The 27,812-nt window shown below is 43.7% G+C and overlaps 2 protein-coding genes across 6 annotated transcripts in view; one reads left to right on the forward strand and one right to left on the reverse strand.

Moving 5' to 3' along the window:
- Positions 1-5,180, forward strand: part of LOC140185994 (semaphorin-4G-like) — a 146,993-nt gene extending 141,813 nt beyond the window's left edge. Inside the window, exon 15 of the mRNA XM_072239818.1 lies at positions 4,810-5,180. Within this exon, the coding sequence (XP_072095919.1) occupies positions 4,810-5,180 (371 nt within the window). The remainder of the gene's footprint in view (positions 1-4,809) is intronic.
- Positions 5,181-8,163: 2,983 nt separating this feature from the next.
- twnk (twinkle mtDNA helicase) overlaps positions 8,164-27,812 on the reverse strand; it is a 49,507-nt gene continuing 29,858 nt past the window's right edge. For 4 of the 5 annotated variants that reach the window (XM_072238893.1, XM_072238892.1, XM_072238894.1 and 1 more), the window contains 3 exons: positions 26,364-26,471; positions 12,911-13,052; positions 8,164-12,183 (listed from right to left, as the gene is read on the reverse strand). In XM_072238893.1, coding sequence (XP_072094994.1) covers positions 11,839-12,183; positions 12,911-13,052; positions 26,364-26,471 — 595 coding nt within the window. In that variant the 3' untranslated portion in view covers positions 8,164-11,838. The remainder of the gene's footprint in view (positions 12,184-12,910; positions 13,053-26,363; positions 26,472-27,812) is intronic. The other variant, XR_011882652.1, reaches the window with a different exon arrangement.

The raw sequence follows: 27,812 nt of genomic DNA on the forward strand, positions 1-27,812 counted from the left end.
GGTACCAACATGTACCAAGACTTCCAGCAGCTCGCCCTCTCTCTTCAGAATACTCTGGACTCGATCTGAGACATCCCATACCTGGGCACCAGGGAGGCAACACACCATCCGGGTATCCTTGTCCGGCTCGCAGAATCTCTTGTCCGTCCCCCTTACGATGGAGTCCCCTATAACTACCGCATTTCTTCTTGCTCTCTTGATTTCGGCACTGGGCAGAATGCCAGAGTCTCGTTCACTGTGGTCCTCCTTTGTCAGGTCTGCCTCTTCAACAGTATCCAAAACGATATATCGGTTTCTGAGGGGGACTGTCACAGGGGTGCTATCCACTACCTCTCTATAGGTAGTATCTGTCACCTCCCCACTTTCCCTAATTAGCCGAAAGTCATCTATTTCCATCTCCAGCACCTTAACACGGTCCTTCAGGAGCCTCGTCTCAGTGCACCTGGTGCAGATGTAATCCTTGGGGAGGCTGGGAGTCTCCCAGGGTCCCCACATCTGGCACTCCAAGCACAACACTAATCCTAGATGCATACCTCTAATGCTACTGTTTGTACTAAATACCAAAAAACTGTAACTTACTCCGTTACTATGAGACTCAACGGTCGCAGGAAGCCTCTTCCCGTCTCCGCCGAAGCCTGTTGAGCCAAAGCCCTTTCACTCTGCACCCTCTCACTCCGCAGCCCGCTGAATATGGCAGTTTTCTTTTTAAACTGTTCGCGCTCAACTGGCTGACGTCATGCGCCTGCGCAGTCTGGCCTCGCTTCTACTCCGAGAAATAAAATGTCTTCTCGCTGGAAATCCTTAGCCTCTTACCGCTGTCTTCTTGATCCGAAGAGAGAAGTGCAAAAATTCTTCAAGCACTGTTTCGTTATTCAAATACAGCACCACCACTGATATTTGCTCCTTTTTAGTCAAGTCTTTACTTTCATCCACCATGATGGCAAAATATCCAGCCTCCTTGATCTCTGCACTTATTTGACATCTGACCATATCTGCCAGAATACCCATAATTTCATTTTGGATATCATGATGGGTGTTGTTTTGCATTTCCAGGATTGTCCTCTATTTTTTTTTTTAGCTACAGTCTTATCAAACTTCCCAATTACACTGAGCAACTCAACAAAGTTTCCCCTATTGCCAGATCCATCATTCTCCCGGTGTCCTCGCTGGGCAATGCCTTGACACGCAGTACAGCGTAGAGACTCAACCACTGCTCTCATATACTCACGATTTTCTTTGACAATCTTTGCATGTCCTTTGTCAAGCATATTTCCCAATCTTGAACTGTCTTGTTTTCTCAATCTGAATTCGGCCCATGCCTCCATCGCAAACTTATGAGCTGCACTTACATGGTGGGTTTTGAAAACTGTTGTAGCTTTCCGCCAGTTGCAGTAACCGGTGACAATGAAGGTAGACTCAGAATGGAACCCATGTCCTCCACACAGGAAATGCCTGCATGCGAAGCAGAACGTAATATCTTTTGTGATCAAATATTCCAGTCAGTCAAACCAGCCACGAATAAAACTCCTTTGCTGATTGCCAAACTGTTGCGAAGGGTACTTTTTCAATGCTGGCCAATGGGGTCCTTCTTCAGGCTGCTGGCTAACATCGCTAACAGTATTCCCACTCACACTAAGAACAGCTTCATCCACGTTCTCTGTTCGCCCTCACACTCCTTCGGTGAACTGCTGTCGTCCTCATCCCCACTTACTCCTTTCTGCATGTCACTTTCAATTAAGACAAGCTCATGCTAAGACACCACTGATTCCTCTGGATGAGGCCGTTTTCTCACTAAAAATCCATCCATTTGTCACGCCCGCCAAGATAATGCACATGCCAGGTCAACGCTAGCTTGTAAAAGCACAATGTGTGTGTGTGTGTGTGTGTGTGTGTGTGTGTGTGGCATCCGTTAGTCTCGCGAGACCACGGATCTGCACCTGAATGTATACTATCAATCTCTCGTGTGAGTGAGAGTGAGGAGTGAGTGACGTCACCACCTTAAGTGATCTTAGATCAGCTTAACTGATCTGAGCACAGCAACAGCAAGACATTGACAACGAATGAATAAGCAGAAGTGTAGAGTGGATCTGACAGAGTTCATAACTTTATTGCTGTGTGGGTGCTATGGTAATAGGGGGCACTGTTTCACTAGATCAACTGGAGAAACAAGCTGTATTCAAAACTATACAGAGAAAGCAAAGCAGCTGCAGTTAATTTCTTGGTGGTGCTATTGCAATTTCTGCTGGGGCTATAGACCCAGCTAGCACTGCCCCTGCCTGGTCCTGATGGAATGCATCCCAGGGTACTAAAGGAAATGGCAGTAACTGTAGTAGAGGCTTTGGTGATGATTTACCAAAAATCTTTGGACTCTGGCCAGGCCCCAGTGGATTGGAAGACGGTGAATGTTATGCCATTGTTCAAAAAAGGATGTAGGCAAAAGGTAGGTAACTATAGGCCAGTCAGTTTAACATCTGTAGTTGGGAAAATGCGTGAAGCTATCACTAAAGAAGAAGTAGCAAGGCATCTGGAAAGAAGTGGATCCATCAGGTGAACCAGCATGGACTCAACAAAGGCAGGTCCTGTTTGACAAACTTACTGGAGTTTTTTGAGGATATAATGAGCGCAGTGGATGGAGGGGAACAGATGGACATTATTTACTTGGATTTCCAGAAAGGGTTTGATAAGGTGCCACATAAAAGACATCCATAAGATAAAGATGCATAGAGTCGGGGTGATGTATTCGCGTGGATAGAGGATTGGTTTACCAATAGAAAGCGGCAGTGGTGAGCGGTGTGCTGCAGAGGTTGGAACTGGGCCCACAACTGTACATGATATACATTAACGATCTGGGCGAGGGGACCAAGTGTGGTGTATCTAAGTTTGCTGATGATACTAAATTGAGTGGAAAAGCAAATTGTACAGAGGATACGGAGAGTCTGCAGAGAGATAGAAATAGGTTAAGTGAGTGGGCAAGGGTCTGGCAGATGGAATACAATGTTGGTTAATGTGAGGTCTTCTACTTTAGAAGAAAAATTGAAAGAGCAGATTATTATTTAAATGGTAAAAAATTGCAGCATGCTGGACTTGGGAGTGCTTGTGCATGAATCACAAAAGATTGATTTGCAGGTACAGCAGGCTATCAAGAAGACAAATAGAATGTTGGCCTTCATTGCTAGAGGGATTGAATTTAAGAGCAGGGAGGTTATGCTGCAACTGTACAGAGCACTGGTGAGGCCGTACCTGGAGTACTGTGTGCAGTTCTGATCTCCTTACTTGAAGGAGGATATACTGGCTTTGGAGGCAGTGCAGAGGACATTCACCAGGTTGATTCCATAGATGAGGGGGTTAGACTATAAGGAGAGATTGAGTCGCCTGGGACTGTACTCGCCGGAATTCAGAAGAGATCTTATAGAAGCATATCAAATTATGAAAGGGATAGATGAGATATAGGCAGGAAAGTTGTTTCCACTGGTTGGTAAGACTGGAACTAGGGGACATAGCCTCAAGACTTGGGGGAGTAGATTTAGGATGGAGATGAGGAGGAACTGCTTTTCCCAGAGGGTGGTGAATCTCTGGAATTCTCTGCCCAAAGAAGCAGTAGAGGCTACCTCAGTAAATATATTTAAAACAAGGTTGGATAGATTTTTGCATAGAGGGAAATTAAGAATTATGGGGAAAAGACAGGTAGGTGGAGATGAGTCCATGGCCAGATCAGCCAAGATCTTATTGAATGGTGGAGCAGGCTCGACGGGCCAGATGGCCTACTCCTGCCCCAATTTCTCACATTCTTATGCAAGGACATCCTGTACTGTTAGTGAGTCAGAAGTAGATTCTGTCCAAGCCAAACAACAAATGTGCCAGATGCCACAAGTGATAGAAAAGGCGTATTATTCATCATGAAGGAAATAGACCCTAAATTTTCTGGCTGCATTTGACAGATGTCTGACTGGGTGAGATCACTCCCAACCTCTGCAGTCCATGCCCCACCTCAATGCCAGCAGATAGCCCACATGTAACTGGGTCTTGGTTACACCAGCTGCTGCTGTCTAAAATGGCTTCTTTGTATGTTATATAAAATGGCTTTTCTGTAATAATAACTGCAATGTAAGGAGTTCTCTCTCTCCCTGCTTGTTTGGGTTATTATTGGATAAGAGAGGGAATGAACCAATGAGTGTCCATGTTATTCTTTTTGTGGGTGATATTCTGTCTCATATGTCTGGGAACCGTGTGGTTTGGTGGGTTTTTTTTGGGAGGAAAACCGAAGAGGAAGAACGTGCTGGACGTGCTCTGGTCGACCACCATGGTTGGTTCCAGGTGGCAGATTGAGGGGGTCGGAGGAGATCACTTGGTGGAAAGAAGACCCCACTAATTGAGCTCCAACGGTTGTGCACGAAGTGGTTGAACTCTGATAAGTTTGGCGCCTTTTACTGTCTTTTTATATTGTATCTCTATTAATTACATAGTTCCAGTAAGATCTGTAAAGTGTAATCTGTAAATTGTACATTGTGTGCTGTCTGATATTTGAGGTGTGAGTTTGAACCAGGGTGCATTACACAGCAACTACACAAAACATGAGACACGGTTTGGCGGGCAGACGGGGTTTCCCCTGGATGAACATGAGCCGATAGCCCTGAGTGTTACATTTGTGGGGGCTCGTCCAGGATTGGATTCTGTGGAAGCTGTGTAAATCGCCACATAAGTTAGTGCGGAGATGGACCGGGATAAGATTGCAAGCTGGTGTGAGTCCGAGGAAGTACCGGTGAATCATGCGAGCGTGTTAAGTGGGGTGGATTTTTCGCACTTCGGAAGAAGTGCTAGTGCGAGGGTTGAGTCTGATTAAAGCTATTGGCAAGGTAGAGCGCATAGCTAGAAGGTGCGGTAAAGTGATGGAATCCAGTTTGGTGTTGGTTCGTACGAGTGCTGACGTCATGACATTGGAACTGCCCGCGATGGTCAGCGTCCCAGGGGAGGTGGGGCCGTGGGGCTTCCACACCTTCCCGGAGGACGAATGTGAGGAGACACTGGAGGAAGAGTTTGATGAGGCACCAGGGGAGGTGCCAGTAGCCAGGGGTGGAGGGTTGAAGGAATTTGCGAGGGAACGAGTTCTTGGGGTAATGAGGGAGGAGGGGCAAGAGGGGTCAGAGTGGGAAGGATTGGGTCAGGCCCCGTCCCCCAGCTAGAGGTGAGACCTCCGAGTTGGTAGCCGCCATTACCTCCCTGGCGAGAAGGGCTGAGGGGCTAGGTGCCAGACCTCGTCCCCGTAGGCCGTCTCGTCATCCCCTCTGATCAGGCCAACCACCATGGTGTTGTCTGTGAACTTGATTATGGAGTTAGAACCATGTACGGGAATACAGTCATAGGTGAAAAGGGAGTACAGAAGAGGGCTCAGCACACAGCCTTGAGGCACGCCGGTGTTCAGGGTGAGAGCGGAGGAGGAGAGGAGGGGTTGTCTAACTTAACTGATTGGGGTCTGTTAGTCAGAAAGTCCAAGGTCTAATTGCAGAGGGATGAGTTGGGGCTGTCCAGGTGGGTCAGGGCAGAGTGAAGTGCCATGGAGGTGGCGTCCTCTGTTGATCTGTTGGTGCAACAGGCAAATTGATGGGGGTCCAGGGTAGTGGGCAGACAGGATTTCAAATGTGATAGAACCAGTCTCTCAAAGCACTTTGCAATGATGGGGGTGAGTGCAACTGGACGGAAGTCATTCAGGCCCATGGCAGTGGAAAGCTTTGTCACTGGCATGATGGTGGCGATCTTGAAGCTCGTGGGGACAACTGCCTGAGTCAGGGACAGATTAAAAATGTCTGTGAAGACCCCGGCCAACTGCCCTGAGCACATGGCCAGGTATTCCATCCAGACCAGCCGCCTTCTGTACATTCACCATGCTCAGGGTGGTGCAAACATCAGAGGTGGAAAGTGAGAGAGGCAGTTCACCAGGTGGGAGATCTGCTTTGAGGGTGACCTCCTTGTTCTTGCGGTCAAAGTGAGCGTAGAAGTAATTGAGCTCATCAGGGAGGGAAGCAGATCTGGAAGGGGGCACGGTACTAGGTGGTTTGAAGTCTGTAATGACCTGTATGCTATGCCACATGCGCTGGGGGTCCGAGTTGAAATGCTCCTCGATTCTATGTTTGTATATGTGCTTAGCCTGAGAGATGCCCCTCCTCAGGTTGGCCCTGGCTGAGCTGTAAGCCTCCCGGTCTCCAGACCTGAAAACTGAATCTCTGGCTTTGAGCAGGAGGCGAACTTCTCTGTTCATCCATGGTTTCTGATCGGGGAAAACTTTTATTTGTTTTTGTGATGTCACTCTATCTACACACTTGTTGATGTGCTCAAGGACAGAGTTGGTGTATAAATCAATGTTAATCTGAGAATCTGTGTGGCATGGGCAGCAAACGTGCTCCAGTCTGTGTGCTGGAATTGGTGCTGAAGAGCAGAGTCAGCACCCTCCAGCCAGATCTTAATAGTGGGTTTCACATGTTTAATGACCGGGTTAGGCTTCTCACCTAAAACACTCGAAAACTCCTACAGATGTACCATGGGGAGCATTCTGACAGACTGCATCACTGTCTGGTATGGTGGGGAGGTGGCTACTGCACAGGACTGAAAGAAGCCACAGTGTCGTAAACTTAGTCAGCTCCATCTTGGGTACTACCCTACAAAGTATCCAGAACATCTTCAAGGAGCAGTGATTCAGAAAGGCAGCATCCTTAATAAAGGACCTCCAGCACCCAGGACATGTCCTTTCCTGATTCTATGCATCCAGGCTAATCTTGTGTATATATGGTCACACTCAGTTATTTGTACGTTGTGTTTTATAGGACTGCTTTTATATTCATTGCTTTTTGTTGTGTTCTTCATGCTGGTTGTGTTTCTTGTGCTGTATCAGATCTGGAGCAATCATCATTCGTTCTCCTTTACAATTGTGTACTGAAGAGTGACAATAAATAATCTTGAATTTTAGCATCTGCAGAATCTCCTGTTAATGGGGTAACCGATCTAGTTAGTCTATGAGCTGCTCTGTCCACAGTCTCGCCTATGAACCAAAAGGTCAAAACAATACGTCGAGTCCCACTCCTGGGACGAAGAGGATGAAAGCTTGACCTGAATACCCCAGTAGACTGCTTGTTGGAGCTTTCTATGTTCAATCTGGCAGCTCCTAATCTTACATTCCAGTAATTTAGTTGTACAACAGCTGTCCAAGGGCCACAGAGGACGTGAATAACAAAAATGACACCAGTTCTATATTCCTGTCAGGTCCACAGCAGAGGTTTTCCCTATGCTTCTTCCTACCGAAATGAATATTGTAAAGCCTAGAGAGACTGGAAGCTGAGAGGACGTCTCCTGTAGGGGAGAAGTCCAGGACCAGAGGGCACAGCCTCAGAATAGAGGGCCATCCCTTTAGAAAAGAGATGAGGAGGAATTTCTTTAGCCAGAGGATGATGAACTTGTGGAATTTATTACCACAGGTGGCTGTGGAGGCCAGGTCACTGGCTATGTTTAAAGCAGAGTTTGATAGGTTCTTAATTAGTAATGGTATCGAAGTTATGGAGAGAATGAGATTGAGAGGGATAATAAATCAGTCATGATGGAATGGCGGAGCAGATTTGATGGGATGAAAGGCCTAGTTCTGCTCATATGTCTTGTGGTTTACATTTCATATTTCCCAGCTTCTAGTTAAGGTGAGCACCTTCAGTTCTACAGTCTGTGGGATTGGGCTGTAAAATTAATTTTCTTCTGCTTGTTTGTATTTTTATATAATCAGCTCTCTACACAAATTGTTCAGTGTGTTTTATAGTGGTTACAGATGCCTCTGCTTTCCTGCAGACTTCCTGGTTTCAGTGGTGGGTGTCGCATTACTTCAATCTGGCTACTTAACTGGTTCGATTTCAAATTTGATTTAATTTCAAAGGGATCAGTGGTTTGACACGAGAAATCCAGAACCACCTTTGTTTCTCTTTCCCTCTGTCTCTCAGCATGCTTTTCTCTTCCATCATCTTTGTTTTTGTAACACTTAATAAAACCACAAGACATTGAGGCAGAATTAGGCCATTCAGCTCACTGAGTCTGCTTGGACAAACCAGTTTTACACCTCATTCTTAACTTCTGAGGAACCTTTGAATCATAAAAGCTTCAAGATACAACAAATCTTACAAGTGAATCAGTGGATTTTGTTCTACTTTATAATAAAATATAACATCAGAAATGCATGGACTCCAAATATCCAATTATTAAAAGTACTTGTTTTTACAACTCCAGATAAAATAATCTAATAAGGAGTTGTACTTTAACTATAAAATAGCAGCACATTTTGTACTCTGACACTTTAAAAAGTTATATACAGTATTAAATAATATCAGAATTCATATTGCAGCAACGTAGCTACCCTCTGCACTGACATGTCCATCCTCATCTTCTCCACTGCCAATGCAAACAGGAGGCACATCATCTCCTATTCTATCTGAGTAATCTGCAGCCCAACGGTATAAACAGTGAATTTTCCAATGGGAGGTAACCCCACCCCCTCTTTCCAATCCTCCCCCAGTCCTCTTCAACATTCCCCCCTTCAGCAAGTTTTGTCTCCCTTCTCATTCTACCAACCTGATACCCACAGCCTTACTCCACACCCCACACCCCCAAAATGCCAACCACCGTCGGATTCTGATTCTATCGGCCTTTCACCTCTCCCCCGATAATTTCTATTATCACCTTCCTTACTTAACTAGTTAGACCAGAAAGGCCAAGATAGAGTGGATGTGGAGAGGACGTTTCCTATAATGGGAGAGTCTAGGATCAGAGGTCACAGCCTCAGAATACATTAATGTCTCTTTAGAACAGAGATGTGAAAGGAATTCCTTTAGCCAGAGCATAAAGAAATTTATTGCCACAGATTCTGTGGAGGCCAAATCATTGGGTATATATAAAGCAGAGGTTGATAGGTTCTAGGGAGTCAAAGATTACAGGGAGAAGGCGGGAGAATGGGATTGACAGGGAAAATAAATCAGCCACGATGAAATGATGGAGCACACTCGATGGGCCGAATAGCCTAATTCTGTTCCTATGGCTTATGGTCTTGTCAGATTCCAGCACCAATAGCTCTTTGTGTTCCTGCCCATCATCCTCCAGTAGAAATCTCCACCTTCAGTCTCCCCTCTCCCCACCTGCCTCTCTTCTTTGTCTCCATCTTTAATCCAACTCCACTCCCAACCTGTCTCCATCTGACTGTCATCCTTTTCAACCCTTTAATCCACAAGTCACCTTTGGCCCTTCTCATTCACCCCGCTCACCCCACTGCTTCTTTAGACAGACCATCTCCCCTCTCCTCTCAGTCCTGGTGCTTGGTTCAACTTGAAACTCCACAATTTCTTTCTACCCCCGGCTGCTCCTCCACCAGATTGTTTATTACTCCAGATTCCGGCATCTGCAGTCCCTTGTATCTAATCCATTTCAAAAGATCAAACACAAGCAAATCTGCAGATGCTGGAAATCCAAAGCAATACACACAAAATACCAGGGGAACTCAGCAGACTGGGAAAAGAGAGAACTGTCGACGTTTGGGGCTGAGACCCTTTTTAAAAAGAGTTGTCATGAACAAAATAAATCTCTCAAGACTGCACTGATCAGGTCTCAGTGTCAGCAAGGCAAACACCACAAGCTGGTTGCTAGACTGAAGCTGATACATTAGACCGCTAACTGCAGAGAACAGAAGCAACGTGAGCTAGACTGCTTCACGAATGTGGCTCAGAGGGAGCTACTGTCCCAGTTGGTGGGACTTTACGGTACTGTGTGCAGTTCTGGTTGCCATTTAACAGGAGGGATGCGGAGGCTTTGGAGAGATCGCAGAGGAGGTTCACTGGGAGGCTGCCTGGATTAGAGAGCATCAGCTGTAAAGAAGAGTTGAACAAAACAGGATTGTTGTTGGAGCATCGGAGGCTAAGAGGCAACCTGAAAGTTTATGAAATTATGAGAGGCCAAGATAGGGCAGTCCTTTCCCCGCAGGATAAAAATGTAAAACACTAAGGGAGGGGGGGTATTTTTAAGGTGAAATGAGGGAAGTTTGAAGGAGATTTACTAAGCTAGTTTTTGTTTCACACAGAGTGGGAGGTGCCTGACACAAACTAGCTGGGAGAGCAGTGGAAACAGAAACAACAAGTGTTTAAGATGCATTTAGACAGACACGTGAACATGCGGGGTGAGGAAGGATATAGACCACGTGGCACTCAATTGGTGTCATGGTCAGCATGGACATGATGGGCTGAAAGGCCTACTCCGTGTTGCACTCTTCTGTCAGTCTAGGCAAAGCACGGCTTCAGGCCGAAGGTGGGCAATTACATCGAACACCTCCAGGACAACCAACACTGGCGACCCCAGAAAAGATATCTGCTTCTTACAGAGCTCAGAGAAAAGCAAGACTCCCTAGAAGATTATTCAGGGGAGCTTGCCCCTTGATCTTGGCCCGATAATCAGCCCTCAGTCAACTTCACTTCAGGTAGAGCAAACAGAGAACAGACCAGTAGAGCACCGGAACAGACCCAGTGGTGTTGCATCGAACTACTAGTGCCTTCTGTCTACACAGTGTCCATTTCCTGCACATTCATCTGCCAATCTAAAACATCCCTATTGTACCTGTCTCCACCACCACCCCAAGTAGCACAACCATCACCCTCTGTGTAAAACACTTGTCCCAAATACTTTTGAAAGTACTCCACTGACCCAAAATGCATGCCGCTGGTATTAGACACTTCAGCGCTGGGAAAAAGATAGTCCATCTACTCTATCCGTGCCTCTCATAATCTCATAAACCTCTATTAGATCTTCCCTCAGCCACCAGCACTCCAGTGAAAACAAATCCAACCTTTCCAAGCCCACTAGCCCAGACAGCATCCAGGTAAACCTCTTCTGCACCCTCTCCAAAGCCTCCACATCCTACCTGTGATGGGGCACCAGAAATAAACACCACACTCCAGATGTGGCCCAATCAGAATTTTATAAAGCTGCGACTTCCCAACTTGAACTCAATTCCTTGGCTAATAAAACTAAGCACTCTATCAACCTGTGTAGCCACTTTCACAAAGCTTTGGACATGGACCCCAAGCTCTCTACACGTCAAGACCGTTAAGGCTCTTGCCATTAACCGTGTACACTCTCCTTATATCTGATCTCCCACAGTGCAATACCTAGCATTTGGCTGGGTTAAACTCCATCTGCCATCTCTTGGCCCAGGTTTGCTATGGCTTCTTTGCCATTTTCCTATGCTACCCACAACATCAATAATCTGCAGACTTACTAACACACCTGTCCCCATTTTCACTGTAGTCCTTACATAGATCACAAATAGCAAAGGACCCATGTGGAACACCACTAGTCAGAGACTAGTCATTGACCACTACCCTCTGTTAATGCTTATGGAGCAACCAACACAAAACTGGGCACAAGAACAAGAGTGACAATAAATCACTGGTAATTCACCAGAATAGAACAGCTTGGGAGGTCCGGAAGCTGAGCTGTGCAAATCCTATCACTGAGAAATGCCGCCCATCAAGTGAGATGTTCAGGAGGGGTGCCTAGATTATTTTAAAGTCCACACCACACATGACCAGGCGAGTGACCACTGCCTGTTAAACACAGTGCTTCAGTTTATTTTGAAAGTCCCTTCATTTCCAACATCACCAACAGTAAGCTGCTGGACAACCAGTCTTTGCTGTTCTTGGGTCTGAGATCCTGCTTCACGCTGAAAACCTGTTAAGCTTCCCGCAAGTCCCAGCACGAAGGCAGAGGTGATTTTCGTCACTGCAGCTGACGAGATGGTGCACAGGGCGCAGTCCAAGCCCACAAGCCTGCTCACTACTCCTGGGGAGGCAAAGGCTCCTCCAAGGGCTTGGTGGATTTGCCAGGCTTCTTCTCTCGGGACTTGGTGGATTTGCCAGGCTTCTTCACCGCTGTGGTGCCGCCCTCCTCCTCCTCCTCCTCCTCTTCCTCCTCCTCCTCCTCCTCCTCTTCTTTCATCTTCTTCAACTTGGACTTGCTCTTGACAACAGAGAAAGTCATTGAGGCCTTCTTAAACTCCAGCGGGAAGACACCCAGGTCTCCATCAAAGCGGTTCTTCACTACTTGCAAGTGACGCTTCCCTTGGCCTGTTACCAGCTTCTTGTCCTGAAGGATGAGCACATTGTCGGCCTCCTGGCTGGCCTGTAAGTTGGAGGGGAAAACAAAGGGAGAAGTGATCAGCATCTTCCATCTCCTCATCCCAACCCCCCTCCACCACAGCAAGACCATGAAAACAGGCTCACTCCGATCAGACAGGAGAATAAGGGGTAATTTTAGAGGGTCATATAAAATCATAAGGGGCATAAAGAGGGTGAATGCGCACAGTCTTTCTCCGAAGGCTGGAGGATCATGAACAAGATCTGCAGGATTGATTTTCTCTTTAGAGCGAAGGAGAGTGAGAGGTTATTTGATAGAGGGGTGTAAGATGATAATACACATAAATAGAGTGTACAGCCAGCGCTTTTTCTCAGGATGGAAATGGCTAACATGACAGGGCCTGTTCCTGTGCTGTACTGTTCTATGAAGTACAGGAGTAAGTGTGAGGAACACACTGTTGGGAGTGGTATTAGAGGCTGATATATTAGGGACATTTATAAAACGCTTAGTACATGGTTGAAATAGAAATGGATGCCCATGTCTGCGGGAAGGGCTAGGTTGATCTTGGAGTAGGTTAAAAGGTCAGCACAACATTGTGGGCCGAAGGGCCTTCACTGTGCTGTAAATGAGGCAACACAGGAGCAGGAATGAGTGCGTCAATGATTGACGGCTCGAGGGCAAACCAGAATCGGCGCAAGTTGAAAGGCATCAGGGCAGGACAAGCACAGCCACGTGGAACCTTCACCTGCCTACCTCCTGCCACCAGACTTGCCTTGGCTGATCCAAAGATGGAAGCTGTCTGCAGCTCCTTATCATCTTCTTGCTTCCTTGGGTGGATGACCAGAGTCACGTGGCAGTTGTTCTCCGTGGCAAACTTCCGGAACATTCCAATACTGTAATCCTGTGCAGAAAACCTAAAGTTGGCAGGAAAAACATGGAACAGTACAGCACAGTGCAGGGCCCTGCATAACACAATACAGTGCAGAGCTGCTCAAAGATCATTCTAACCCTTCCCTCCCACAAAGCCCTGCATCTTTCTTTCGTCTATGTGCCTATCTTAAACGTCCATAATGTGTCTCCCTTTACCACCACCCTCAGCAGTGCGCTCCTGGCACTGACCACACTCTGTATAAATAAAACCTCTCTGACATCCCCTCATACTTTCCTCCAATCACCTTCAAAGTCAATCCTCTGGTATTAGACAGTGCTGTCCAGAACCAGAATCAGATTTAATATCACTGGTATGTCTTGAAGTTAGTTGTTTGGCGGCAGCAGCAGCTCATTGCAATACATAATGAAAACTGTAAATATATTTTAAGATTAAATGAATTAAGTACAAAAAGAGAAAAACCAAAAAAGTAGTGAGGAAGTGTTCATGAGTTCAATGTCCATTCAGAAATCTGATGGCAGACGGGAAGAAACTGCTCTCGAATTGTTGTGTGTGCACATTCAGGCTCCTGAACCTCCTTCCCAATGGAAGCAATAAGAAGAGGGCACTCAGAGAAAGACAGAAAACCTACAGCACAATACAGGCCCTTCAGCCCACAAAGCTGTGCCGAACATGTCCTTACCTTAGAACTACCTAGGCTTTACCCATAGCCCTCTATTCTTCTAAGCTCCATATAGCCATCCAGGAGTCTCTTAAAAGACCCTATTGTTTCCGCCTCCACCACTGTCGCCAGCAGCCCATTCCACAAACTCACCACTCTCTGCGTAAAAAACTTACCCCTAACATCTCCTCTGTACCTACTTCCAAGCACCTTAAAACTATGCCCTCTCATGCTAGCCACTTCAGCCCTGGGGAAAAGCCTCTGACTATCCCCACGATCAATGCCTCTCATTATCTCATACACCTTTATCAGGTCACCTCTCATCCTCCATCGCTCCACGGAGAAAAGGCCGAGTTCACTCAACCTATTCTCATAAGGCATGCTCCCCAATCCAGGCAACATCCTTGTAAATCTCCTCTGCACCTTTTCTATGGCTTCCACATCCTTGCTGTAGTGAGGTGACCAGAACTGAGCACAGTACTCCAAGTGGGGTCTGACCAGGGTCCTTTATAGCTGCGACATTACCTCTCGGCTCTTAAACTCAATCCCACGATTGATGAAGGCCAATGCACTGTATGCCTTCTTAACCACAGAGTCAACCTGCACAGCAGCTTTGAGTATTCTATCGACCTGGACCCCAAGATCCCTCTGATCCTCCACACTGCCAAGAGTCTTACCATTAATGATATATTCTGCCATCATATTTGACGTACCAAAATGAACCACCTCACACATATCTGTGTTGAACTCCATCTGCCACTTCTCAGCCCAGTTTTGCATCCTATCAATGTCTGACAGCCCTCCACACTATCCACAACACCCCCAACCTTTGTATCATCAGCAAATTTACTAACCCATCCCTCCACTTCCTCATCTAGGTCATTTATAAAATTCACAAAGAGTAGGGGTCCCAGAACAGATCCCCGAGACACACCACTGGTCACTGGCCTCCATACAGAATATGACCTGTCTATAACCACTCTTTGCCTTCTGTGGGCAAGCCAGCTCTGGATCCACAAAGCAATGTCCCCTTGGATCCCATGCCTCCTTACTTTCTCAATAAGCCTTGCATGGGGTACCTTATCACAGGGGTCCCCAACCTTTTTTGCACCGTGGACTGGTTTAATATTGACAATATTCTTGCCAACCGGGTGGGGGAGGGGGGTGTTCAAGTAGGGTTAAACTCACCTCAACATGTCTTTTACAGTTAGGGTTGCCAATTCCCTCACTCCCAAATAAGGGACAAAAGTAGCAGTCAAATCCTGACGAAGGGTCCCAGCCCGAAACGTTGACTATAACTCTTCCTATAGATGCTGCCTGGCTTGCTGCGTTCACCAGCATTTTTTGTGTGTGTTGACGGGACACTTGTGTTTACCCCAAGAAAGACTACCATGACCATGAAGCCTTGCGTAGGCTCCTGTGTGCGCATGAGTGACATTCGCATATGTGACATGCGCGTACGTGCCGATTTTTTGCCCCCACAAATCGGTTTAGGCTTAATCTTCCCGACTACACTGTACATACATTATTTCTACTTTATATAGGCTGTGTATTTATCATATCATTAATGCTTTTACTATATGTTAGAATTATTTTAGGTTTTATGTGTTATTTGGTATGATATGGTAGGTTATTTTTTGGGTCTGGGAACACTCAAAAATTTTTTCCATATAAATTAATGGTAATTGCTTCTTCGCTTTACGCCATTTCGGCATGAAAGGTTTCACAGGAACGCTCTACCTTAGTGGGGGAAATACGGGACACGGGTGGTCCCGTATGGGACAAACCAATTTAGCCCAATATACGGAATGTCCCAGCAAATACGGGACAGTTGGCAACCCTATGTTAAAGTTCAACAGAGCGTGACAGGGAATGAGGAAAGGTGCAGCTGACTCATATCGCTTCCTCGCGGCCCGGTACTGATCCGTGGCCCGGTGGTTGGGGACCGCTGCCTTATCAAATACCTTGCTAAAATCTATATACACTATATATACATTTACTGCTGTACCTTCATCAATGTGTTTAGTCACATCCTCAAAAAATTCAATCAAGCTCGTGAGGCACGGCCTGCCTTTGACAAAGCCATGCTGACTATTCCTCTCCAAATGTTCATAAATCCTGCCCCTCAGGGTCTTCTCCAACAACTTACCAACCACTGAAGTAAGACTCACTGGCCTATAATTCCCTGGGCTATCCCTACTCACTTTCTTGAATAAGGGAACAATATCTGCAACTCTCCAATCCTCTGGAACCTCTCCCATCCTCATTGATGATGCAAAGATTACTGCCAGAGGTTCAGCAATCTCCTCCTCCACTTCCCACAGTAGTCTGGGGTACATCCTGTCCTGTCCTGGTGACTTATCCAACTTGATGCTTTCCAAAAGCTCCAACATATCCTCCTCCTTAATAGCTACATTCTCAAGCTTTTCAGTCCACTGCCAGTCATCCCTACAATCGCCAAGATCCTTTTCCGTTGTGAATACTGAAGCAAAGTATTCATTAATTACCTCTGCCATCTCCTCCGGTTCCATACACACTTTTCCACTGTCACACTTGATTGGTCCTATCCTCTCACGTCTTATCCTCTTGCTCTTCACATACTTGTAGAATGTCTTGGAGTTTGTCTTCTCATGGCCCCTTCTGGCTCTCCTAATTTCATTCTTAAACTCCTTCCTGCTAGCTTATAATCTTCTAGACTCCTATCATTACCTAGTTTTTTGAACCTTGCATAAGCTCTTCTTTTCTTCCTGACTAGATTTACAACAGCCTTTGTACACTATGGATCTTGTACCCTACCACCCTTTCCATGTCTCATTGGAACCTACCTACTCAGAACCCCACGCAAATATCCCCTGAACATTTGCCGCAATTCTTCCGTATGCTTCCCTGAGAACATCTGGTTCCAATTTATGCCTCCAAGTTCCTGCCTGATAGCCTCATATTTCCCCTTACTCCAATTAAACATTTCCCTAACTTCTCTGTTCCTACCCCTCTCCAATGCTATGGTAAAGGAGATAGAATTGTGATCACTATCTCCAAAATGCTCTCCCACTGAGAGACCTGACACCTGACCAGGTTCATTTCCCAATACCAGATCAAGTACAGCCTCTCCTCTTGACATATTGTGTTAAGAAACCTTCCTGAACACACCTAACAAACTCTACCCATCTAAACCCCTCACTCTAGGGAGATGCCAATCAATATTTGGGAAATTAAAATCTCACACCACAACCCCGTTATTATTACAGGTGTCCCCCGCTTTTCGAATGTTCGCTTTACGAAACTTCACTGTTACAAAAGACCAACATTAGTTCCCTGTTTTCGCTAACAGAATGTGTTTTCACTGTTACGAAAAAAGGCAGTGTGCAATAAAAAGCAGCGCGTGCCCCGAGCAGCCGCTCCTCCCCTGGAACTGCATTCTAGCCGGCATTGCCTAAACACGTGCCTGTGAGCAGCCATTAGCAAGATGAGTTCTAAGGTATCGGAAAAGCCTAAAAGAGCTCGTAAGGGTGTTACACTTAGCGTAAAACTAGACATAATTAAGCATTTCGATCGTGGTGAACAAAGTAAGGATTGGCTTGTGGAAGTTGACGAAGTTGACGAAGATGATGTTGAAGAGGTTTTCGCATCCCATGACCAAGAACTGACAGATGAAGAGCTGATGCAGTTGGAAGAGGAAAGGATAACAATTGAAACCGAATGCAGTAGCGAACGGACCGAAAGTGACGTCATCCAGGAACTGAACGTGAAGCAACTGCGTGAGATTTTCGCTGCAATTATTGCAGAAAAGTACGACTTTAATTTTGAAAGGGTACGTCGGTTTAGGGCATATTTGCAAGATGGTTTGAGTACTTACAAAGAACTGTATGATAGAAAAATGCTTGAGGCTAGCAGTCAAGCATACTGTTGTTTTTCAAGCCTTCCACATCAGCCTCGACCTTTGATATCGAGGCAGGCAGACATAGAAGAAAATGACCTGCCTGCCCTGATTGACGATGAGATGACACCCCAGTGTACCACCACCCCAACCCCCGGGCCGCGGACAGGTACCAATTCACGGAGAATGCAGCGGTAGCCGGGACACTCCCAGCACATCTTTAAGAAAGAAGCTGAAATAAACAAGCTAATTAATTAGGTGCCGCCTGGCACGTGAATGTCGGACCAGATCAGAGGTGATTGCCTCTGATCTGGGCTGACATTTACTTGCCGGGTGGCACCTAATTAATTAGCTAGTTTATTTTGGCTTTTTTCTTTTTTTTTTAAATATATAATTTTTATTGAATTTTCAAAGTAAACATAATATCTACCCTCCCCCCTCCCCTTAACCCTCCCCCCCCAATATATACTCCTACCAAAAGAGAAAAGAAGGAGGAAAAAAGAACGACTGAATATTGGAAGGTTTGCACATGCTCTATGGGATTAAAAATAAATTTAATATATATTTGTTACTTTCCCCAAGGAACCAAGATCTTTATCATCAGAGCTGTAAATAAGGGCTCCAAATATTCAAAAATGTTTCATATTTATCTCTTAAAATCTAAAACATTACTTAGCTTCTCAACTCTCATAGTTCCCTGGGGAATCTCTTTGAACTTCACCATGTTGCTAAGTGTTTCCCTCCCAATCATCCAGGCAAAAAGAAAAAATAGATAAGATACAAAAAAAGAAAAAACACTAATGTTGTGAATGAAAAGGTACACAACACTACCCCCCTCCATTGTGCGGGTCGTGGCTATTGCCACACTTGCACACCTGAATAACGTAGCGATTGGTCAGTATTTCTTCCAGCTCCCCGTAACAAAAAATTGTATATATATAAAATAAAATTAATATCATTATTCCCAGCTAATATTCCTCAAATTTTAACCTTTCTTCCCCTCCCTCATATAATTAATAATATATTTATATATTCATCAGCCTAAAAATCCAACAGGCCTAATCCTTGATCCAGTTTTCATCTTCAATCCATCTCGCTCCCCTGGGTTTGTTCTTGTATCTGATGAATATTCAAAGAATCTCGCACAAACTCCTCTGCTTTCCGGTAATCGTCAAAAAATCTTTTTTCTCCACCAGCCAAAAAAATCTTCAAGGTTGCAGGATAATGCAATATAAATTGATAACCGTGATCCCATTGGGCTTTTTTCACTGGATTAAATTTCCTCCTTCTCTTCAAAAGTTCATAACTTATATCAGGGTAGAAAAAAATTTTCTTCCCTTCTATCATCAGTGGCCCTTTTCTCTTCTTGGCAGCTTAGGCAGCCGCCTGTAGAATCCTTTCTTTGTCTTGAAATCTTAAGAATTTTATGAAAATTGATCATGGGAGGACTTCCGGGTCATCAAGGGAATGGCGGCGTAAGGAAAAGGTCTCTCGACAAAAAAGAAGGTAAACTGCCCCATAATGGAATTTAGACAAATACTTAATATTGCATAACTATATTAATAAAAGGGGCAAGGATGATGTCTAAGAACAAGATTAAAAAGTCCGCTCCGAAGGCTGATAAACATAAAGAGACGCAGCAAGGCGACGGGCCTAGCTCCCCCACGACAAGCCAAGACGGAGATAATGAGGGGGAAATCGGTGACTCTGTCCTTGATTCTCGGAGAGATTCGCGAGTTCCGACAAGATAACAGCAAACAGCTGGAAGATATTAAAGAAGAAATAGTAAAAACTAACTCGCGGATAGATGAAGCCGAAGCGAGGATTGTTGGAATTGAAGAGAAGCTACAAAACGCAGAGGAGGTGATAGCAGAAATGCTGAAGCTGCAAGACCAGCTGCAGTGGAAACTAATAGATCAAGAAGGCCGCTCGAGAAGGGAAAATGTGAGGATTTACGGAGTTCCCGAAGGAACTGAAGGTAAACCCGGATTGATGATTCCCTTCGTGGAGAAGCTACTTAGAGAGAACCTTGATATACCGGCCGCAAAAGACCTACAGATAGAAAGAGCTCACCGCGCGTTGGCACCACAGCCTCCGGCAGGCGCCCAGCCCAGATCGATTCTGGTCAGATTTCTCAGTTACAGAACGAAGGAAGAGGTGCTTAAAAGGGCATGGCAAAAGAAAGGTTTCATGTGGAACAACTGTAAAATCAGTTTAGACCACGACTACGCACCGGGGATTCTTGCCAGACGGAAGGAATATACGGAAACACGGAGAGTCCTGAAGGAAAACAACATCAAATTCCAGACCCTGTATCCAGCTCGGCTGAGAGTCTTTTACGACGGAGGGACAAAAACTTACGCTACGGTGGAGGAGGCAACGTTGGACCTGGCGGACCGGGGACTACCTATTAAAGTTATCACCCAACCAGAGTCGCTACTGGAGAGGATTCGGCAGAAGTCGTGGCAGCTAGTGGGGCGAGGACGCTCCACACGAACCAGAGTGTCAAACTACAAGGAAAAGCTGCAAATATTCAGACGCGAATGTACAGAGAACACAGATTAATTAAGATAAATGACTGAAAAGAGTAAATCGGACTTAAAGGTAAAATGAAAACTGGTAACTGAAAATAAGCTAGACGGAATAACTTGAATGTTAGCAATATGGTCAAGACATAAATAGGAGAAAATTCTCTATGATTATTCAAACTGCTGAGGGCCCTCTAACACAGGGTGAAGATAGAGGTTATCCCTCTGAACTGAGGCGGGTCGGTGCTCAGGCCTCACTGTGGGAAGTCGGGAAAAATTTTCAAATGTTGCACGTTCAAAAATGTCTAGGGTGTGGTTATATGTCTTGGTTTACTGTTGAGAAGGGATTGCTTACTGTTTGGTTAGAAAAGGAGAGTGTTTTTTTTCTACTAGAGAAAAATGCAAACTGAATTGGTAAAAATAATTTCCTATAATGTTAATGGGGTTTTGAATCCAATTAAAAGAAATAAGATTATGTCTAAATTGAAAAAAGAGAGGGCACAAACAGCTTTCCTCCAGGAAACACATATGAGCCAATCTGAACATGGAAAATTAAAAAGAGTGGGCTTTAAGCATGTATTTTATTCATCATATAAATTGAGTCACAAAAGAGGGGTAGCTACTTTAATATCAAGTACTCTTAATTATGAACATATTTCAGAGACTAGAGACAAAGAAGGACGGTTCGTAAAAATCACAGGAAGAATAGAAGGTACAGAAATAACATTGCTGAATGTTTATGCTCCTCCAGGTTGTGAATGGTCATTTTATAGACACATTTTTGACCTAATGGTCAGTTCTCAAGGGATAGTAATTTGTGGAGGGGATTTTAATATTAGATTAAATCCTATATTAGATTCTTCAAGAATAGTTACTCAGAATAAACCTCTGACTCAGAAAGTGAATTCATTGATGGAGGAGTTGGGAATTATAGATGTCTGGAGGGAATTACACCCTACTAGTAAAGATTATACATATTACTCTTTCCCTCATTCAGCCTATTCAAGGATAGACTATTTCTTTATCTTTAATACAGATAGACTCAGGATAAAAAACTGTAATATTGCAACAATTGATCTGTCGGATCATAGCCCAGTCTCTATGTCTCTAATCCTGGAAAGGAAAATGAGGAAAACACTATGGAGGCTAAACTCACATATACTCAATAACTCGAAAGTAATGGAGAGATTAAGGGGAGAAATCAAAGAAGATCTAGACCTTAATGACACGGGAGAAACATCACCAGTGATCTTATGGGATACATTGAAAGCTGTACTGAGAGGGAAAATTATTTCCATTACCACTCACATGAAAAAAATCAATGCACAAAAATTAGCAGACCTTCAAGGAAAATTAAAACAACTTCAAGTTGTAGATAGCAACAAAAGTAATTCAAATCGAAAACAGGAAATTAGGAAATTGCAAAGTGAAATTGACGATATTTATACGTTGGAAACTCAAAGAAATTTTCTTTACCTGAGACAAAAGAATTATGAAGTAGGAGGTAAATCAGCTAGATTATTAGCATATAAATTACGAAAACAACAAGCAGACAATACAATTCATAAAATAAAGAATCCAAAGACAAAGCTTGTGGAGAGTACAATAGGGAAAATTCAAGAGAGTTTCGAAACGTATTATCGAGAGTTGTACTCCCAACCCCGGGCCCCCAATGAGCCCTATATAGACAGTGTATTGAATTTTTTAGATCTACCTAAACTTACAGATTTACAAAATGAAAGTTTATTAGAACCAGTAACTGTCAAAGAACTGAACGTGGCCATCTCTAGGTTAAAGGCTGGAAAGTCCCCGGGTTCTGATGGGTTTACCTCAGAGTGGTATAAGTCCCTGAAGACACAGTTAGCCCCATTACTACTTAACACCTTTAATTGGATCTTGCAGAGAGGAGAAACTCCACCTTCCTGGAGAGAAGCGATTATTTCAGTTATTCCTAAAGAGGGTAAAGATAAACTAGAATGTGGCAATTATCGGCCAATTAGTGTTCTTAACTTAGATTACAAACTATTTACATCTATATTAGCGCGCAGATTGGAAAAGCTTTTACCTGGCCTAATCCACTTAGACCAGACTGGATTTATTCAACAAAGACAAACACAGGACAACATAAGGAGAACTCTGCACATATTAGAACAGGTTAATAAGAACGAGACAGAGACAATGGTAGTAGGATTGGACGCTGAGAAAGCTTTTGATTCGGTTAGTTGGGCATTCCTATACAGAGTGTTAGGAAGATTCGGCTTTCAAGAAAAGTTTATTAAAGTAATTCAGACTCTATATGACAGCCCTACAGCCCGAATTAAGATAAATGGGGACCTCTCTGACTCCTTCATCTTAGAGAGAGGCACTAGACAGGGATGCCCAATTTCTCCTCTCCTTTTTGCACTATATATTGAACCGCTTGCCCAACTAATAAGACAGAGCGAAATTGTAAAAGGTATCAAGGTGGCAGGGATTGAACAGAAAGTGGCGTTATTCGCAGATGATGTTTTGGTCTATCTGAGTGAACCAGAAAAATCATTTATAGGATTGTTTACACTGTTGGATGACTTTGGGAAAATATCAGGTTATAAAATAAATGTAAAGAAAACACAGGTTATATCCCTAAATTATACACCATCCAAAAAGTTGCAGGATACATATGATCTTAAGTGGGAAGCTATATCATTAAAATATTTAGGAATAACCCTGCTGAAGGATCTTTCAACACTGTCACAGGTAAATTATGGGCCATTAATAAAAGCAGATATGCATAGATGGAATCTTATCCCCTTTTTAAGTTTAACTTCAAGGATAAATACTATAAAAATGAATATTTTTCCTCGGTTATTGTATCTTTTCCGTACTTTACCGGTGGAGGTGGATGATAATCAATTCAGGGAATGGGACAAATGGATTTCCCGCTTATTTGGCAAGGAAAGAAACCTAGAATTCGATATAACACCTTACAGTTAGGGAAGGAAGGAGGAGGTATGGTTCTTCCTTGCCTGAGAAATTATTTCTATGCCTCACAGATAACCCCTCTGTTATATTGGTGTAATAGGGAATATAAGGCTAGATGGAAGGAAATAGAATTTGGATTAGTTGACAGTTTTCCTCTTCAGGCCTCAATAGCTGACAAAGGATTGATGGCCCAGTTGGAAAAATTTAAAAACGCTTGGATAAATCTTACATTAAAAGTATGGCAGAAGGTGGTTAATTCATGTGGAATTAACAACATGTTAAAACTCTTTAGATGGTGTGAATATGATACCGAATTCCTTCCCAACAGAGGAGATAAAAGATTTGAGCTATGGATAAAGAAAGGTCTTACAACCTACCTCTCATTTATAGATAAAAGAGTATTACAAAGTTTCCAAATCCTGCAGGGCAAACATGGCCTAGAACATAATGACTTTTTTAGGTACCTTCAAGTACGAAACTATGTTAACCAGAGTTGTAGATATACAGACCTATCAACAGTAGAATTAGAATTTTTCAAGATTCTGAATTCGGCTTGCAGTTCAATACCTAGTAAATCAGTTTCTTGATTATATAATGCACTCTCCCATGCTAAAAATGTAAATACACTGTATATTAAGAGAAGTGGGAGAAAGAAGCGGGGTTGGTACTTTCAGAGGAGGCTTGGGCGAAAATCTGCAGCTTTCAATGGTCCTCGACTAATTCTTTGACTTGGAGAGAACATTGTTGGAAAAACATTATAAGATACTTCAAGACCCCATATCAGGAAAAATATAAAGATACAAATGTGATGTGTTGGAGAAGGTGCGGCTCCAAGGAGGCAAATCATTTTCATATCTTTTGGGATTGCCCTAAATTAAGTCTATTTTGGGAAGGTATTCATAGAAGATTAGTTAAGGTACTTAGGTCCCAGATACCTCTGAACTTTGAGACGCTCTATTTGGGGCATGTATTGTTTCTTGAACAGAAGGAATATATAAAGTTGCTGCAGGCCCTCTTAGCGGCAAGTAAGAAATCAATCACTAGAAAATGGCTAAATCCAATACCACCTACATTAGAAGATTGGTATGAAATTATCTTGGAAATATTTAAAATGGAAAAGTTGACTTACTCCCTGAGAACTCAAAAAGAAAAATTTTATCAAATCTGGAATAAATGGATTGAATATATAACCCCAATGCGAGCAGACTTTAGATGACTCTCCTAATGATTTATACTGCTCTTCTCATCAACACAGTAATATTGCTAACGTAAGCACCCCTAGTCTAAATGTTTGTTTTTTTTTTTGTTTTCTTTTGGAAAATAGAGAATTAACACAAGTAAAGGGAAAGATTTGGGAAAGGGATAAAAAAAAATGAAAAAATTAAGTAAATAAGTACATAGGGATTGGATAATTATGTCTGCGGGCAGGAGCAAGCATGAACAAATTAGGATATAAACACCTACAATGGTTGATACATAGGCTTATATACAACATCTTGGACCAGTGGAAATGGTCCAGAAGGGTTATATGGAAACTATTATTACCATTTTTCTTAACAACTAATTCCATTACTTAGCCTAATAGGTTAGATTTACCACAGTACATAATTATCTATTTAAATGTTTATTTTTCTTTTATATCATCTCAATGTGTACTTAAGAATGAATAAATAATTGTAGTTTTATACATATAAAAAAAATGGAAAAGGTAAAAAAAAAAAAAAAGAAAATTGATCGTGGATATTGGTCATCTTGTGGTTTTGGTCTTAAGAGCTCTATGTACCCGCTCAATTTCAATTGATCGGTCTTCCTCTTTTATTTGCAAGGTTTTCCAGGTCCATTTTTGAAAAAATTCTATTGGATTATCTCCCTCTATACCTTAAGACCAACAATTTTAATATTATTACGTCTACTAAAATTTTCCAACACGTCCACTTTCTCCAAGAGTCGATTTCTTTCCGTGTTCCAGACAATCAGATCACTTTCTGTTTTTTCCAGTCTATCGTTAATATGCTCCATTGTTCTTTCCATCTTAAGTTTCTTATCCATTTTATCCCGTCTTTTCATAGCTTTATCATAGCACATCTTCACGTCTCTAAGCTCTGTTCTTAATTTTCTTAGTTCAGCCGTTACTTGCAATAAAGCTTCTCTTATGTCTCCGTCACCTCCTTTACTTCCAGTCTCTTCCAGTTCTTCCTCCTCTTCTTCATCTGTATTCTCTGCAGAATCCAATTCTGACTCTGAGTCACTTTCACTTGCAGAGGCCGTCGGTTCTTGTAGTTTGAGTTGTGTCGATTTGCGCATGCGTACTTCTTTGTATGCCTGAGGAAGGCAGCATCCATCAGTCGGGACCACCGCCTTCTTCTCATAACTCCCGTCAGGGAGGGGGCACAGATCCCCAAGACTCACACTCATCATCTTCACAGAGTGGCAAATCTGTGGAATTCTTTGCCACAGGCTGTTGCGGAGGCCAAGTCTTTATGTATTTTTAAGGCAGAAGTTGATAAGATTCTTGATTGGTCAGGACATGATGGGATATGGGGAGCTGAGAGGAAAGTTGGACCAGGCATGACGTGGTGGAGCAGACTCGATGGGCCAGTTCAGCTTCTACCTTACGGTCTTAGGAACAGCTGCTTCTCTCCTGCCACCAGATTTCTGAATGATCCATGAACACTACCAGACTATTTTGCTCTCTTTTTGCACTAATTTATTAAAAAAATTTCTTATTGCAACTTATGATTCCTTTTATGTATTGGACTGGCCTGACAATAGGTGAACCCAGGTGATGTGGAAGGTGGGGGGGAGAGGAGGTAATGAGGAAGCTGCCAGGTTGTACTCCTTCCATTCCCACCACCACCTTATTCTGGCTTCCTCCCCCTCCTTTTCCAGTCCTGATGAAAGGTCCCAGCCCAAAACATCGACTGCTTATTCCTCTCTCTAGATGGTGCCTGACTTGCTGGATTCCTGCAGCACCGCTGCTGTGTTGCTCAAGATCTCCAGCATCGGCAGAACATCTCATGTTCATAATTTTAAAGTAAGTGCCTCCTGTGCTGTTACCGCCCCATTACTGTGTAAAGCTTTTGGGTTTATTACATGGACAGGGGGAAGAAAGTGGCGAAGCCCAGTGGAAGAATGGACAAGTTTTTTTAATATTCATTTCCAGGACATGGGGATTGTGAGTAAGACCAGCACTTACTCCTCTTGAGCAGACAGAGGTGAACAGCTGTCCAGTAAAGTATACAGCCCATATTAAGTCTTTGTTATCATACTCACAAAATGGGTTACATTTTAATTAAAAAGAGAACTTACTTGTCAACAGAATGGTATTCCTGCCCCATCATGAACTGTAGATTATCTATAACGACGTGGGTGATGTCATACATGTAGACCGCATGCTGCATAGTGTCGATGACTGACCTGGGCAGCAGAGAGACAGATTTTGTTAGTCACCAGTCCAATCAGCACTTCTCAGAAACACAGATGAGACCCAGAACAGAAACTGCAATGCAATTGAAAGCCCAAAGAGGCTCAGTGACCCTTTGAACTGCTCCCAATTTCACTGCACACCTTTTGCAATGTAGCAGCGATTTCTCATCCTCACTGCAAACCAAAAGCTGGGATTTAAACTCAGTTTGCCTACACGTTAGATTCAGTAGCCACTTTATTTGATACATCTGCTCATTAATGCAAATATCTAATCAGCCAATCACGTGACAGCAATTCAATCCATAAATGCTTGCAGACATGGTCAAGAGGTTCAGTTGTTGTTCACACCAAACATTAGAATGGGGAAGAAATGTGATGAATGTTTGACTATCTCAGAAACTGCCGATTTCCTGAGATTTTCATGCACAACAGTCTACAGTTTACAAAGAATGATAAGAAAACAAAAAAAAAAACACATTAAGTGAGTGGCAATTCCATGGGCAAAAACACCTCGTTAATGAGAGAGGTCAGAAGAGACCGTCAGACTGATTCAAGCTGACAGGAAGGTGACAGTAACTCAAATAACAATGTGTTACAACAGTAGTGTGTAGAAGAGCATCTTCGAATGCACAACACGTTAAATCTTGAAGTGGATTACAGCAGAAGCCCACACTGGGTTCCACTCCTGTACCACTAATAAATTTATGACACTTAAGACCTAGGAGCAAAATTAGGCAATTTTGATTCCTTTTGATTCTCTAAATCTACCCCGACATTCCACCATGACCTATCCCCCACAACCCCATTCTCCTGTCTTCTCCCTGTAACTTTTGAGGCCCTGGTTAATCAAAAACCCATCAAACTCCGCTTTAAATATACCCAATGACTTGACTTCCATACCGTCTGTGGCAATGAATTCCACAGATTCACTATCCTCTGGCTAAAGAAATTGCTCCTCATCTCTGTTCTAAGTGAGTCTTTCTATCCTGAGGCTGTGCCCTCCGGCCCTAGACTCTCCCAGTATAGGAAACATCCTCCTTACATCCACCCTATGGAGGTCTTTCAATATTCAATAGTTTCAATGAGATCCCCTCTCGTTCTTCTAAACTCCAATGAGTACAGGCCCAGAGCTTCTCACGTGTTAACCCTTTTGTTGTCTGAATCATGCTCGTGAACCGCCTGTAGACGAGGGCTTCACAGGCTGGGGTCCACAAATGGTAAGGGTCCACAGCATAAAAAAGGTTGGGAAACCTAGCTCTAGACACTCTCCAATGCCAACACGTCTTTTCTTAGATAACGGCCCAAAACTGCTCACAATACTGCAAATGAGGC

Source organism: Mobula birostris, chromosome 21, assembly GCF_030028105.1.
Source record: "Mobula birostris isolate sMobBir1 chromosome 21, sMobBir1.hap1, whole genome shotgun sequence".
In the NCBI taxonomy this organism is placed as follows: Eukaryota; Metazoa; Chordata; class Chondrichthyes; order Myliobatiformes; family Myliobatidae; genus Mobula; species Mobula birostris.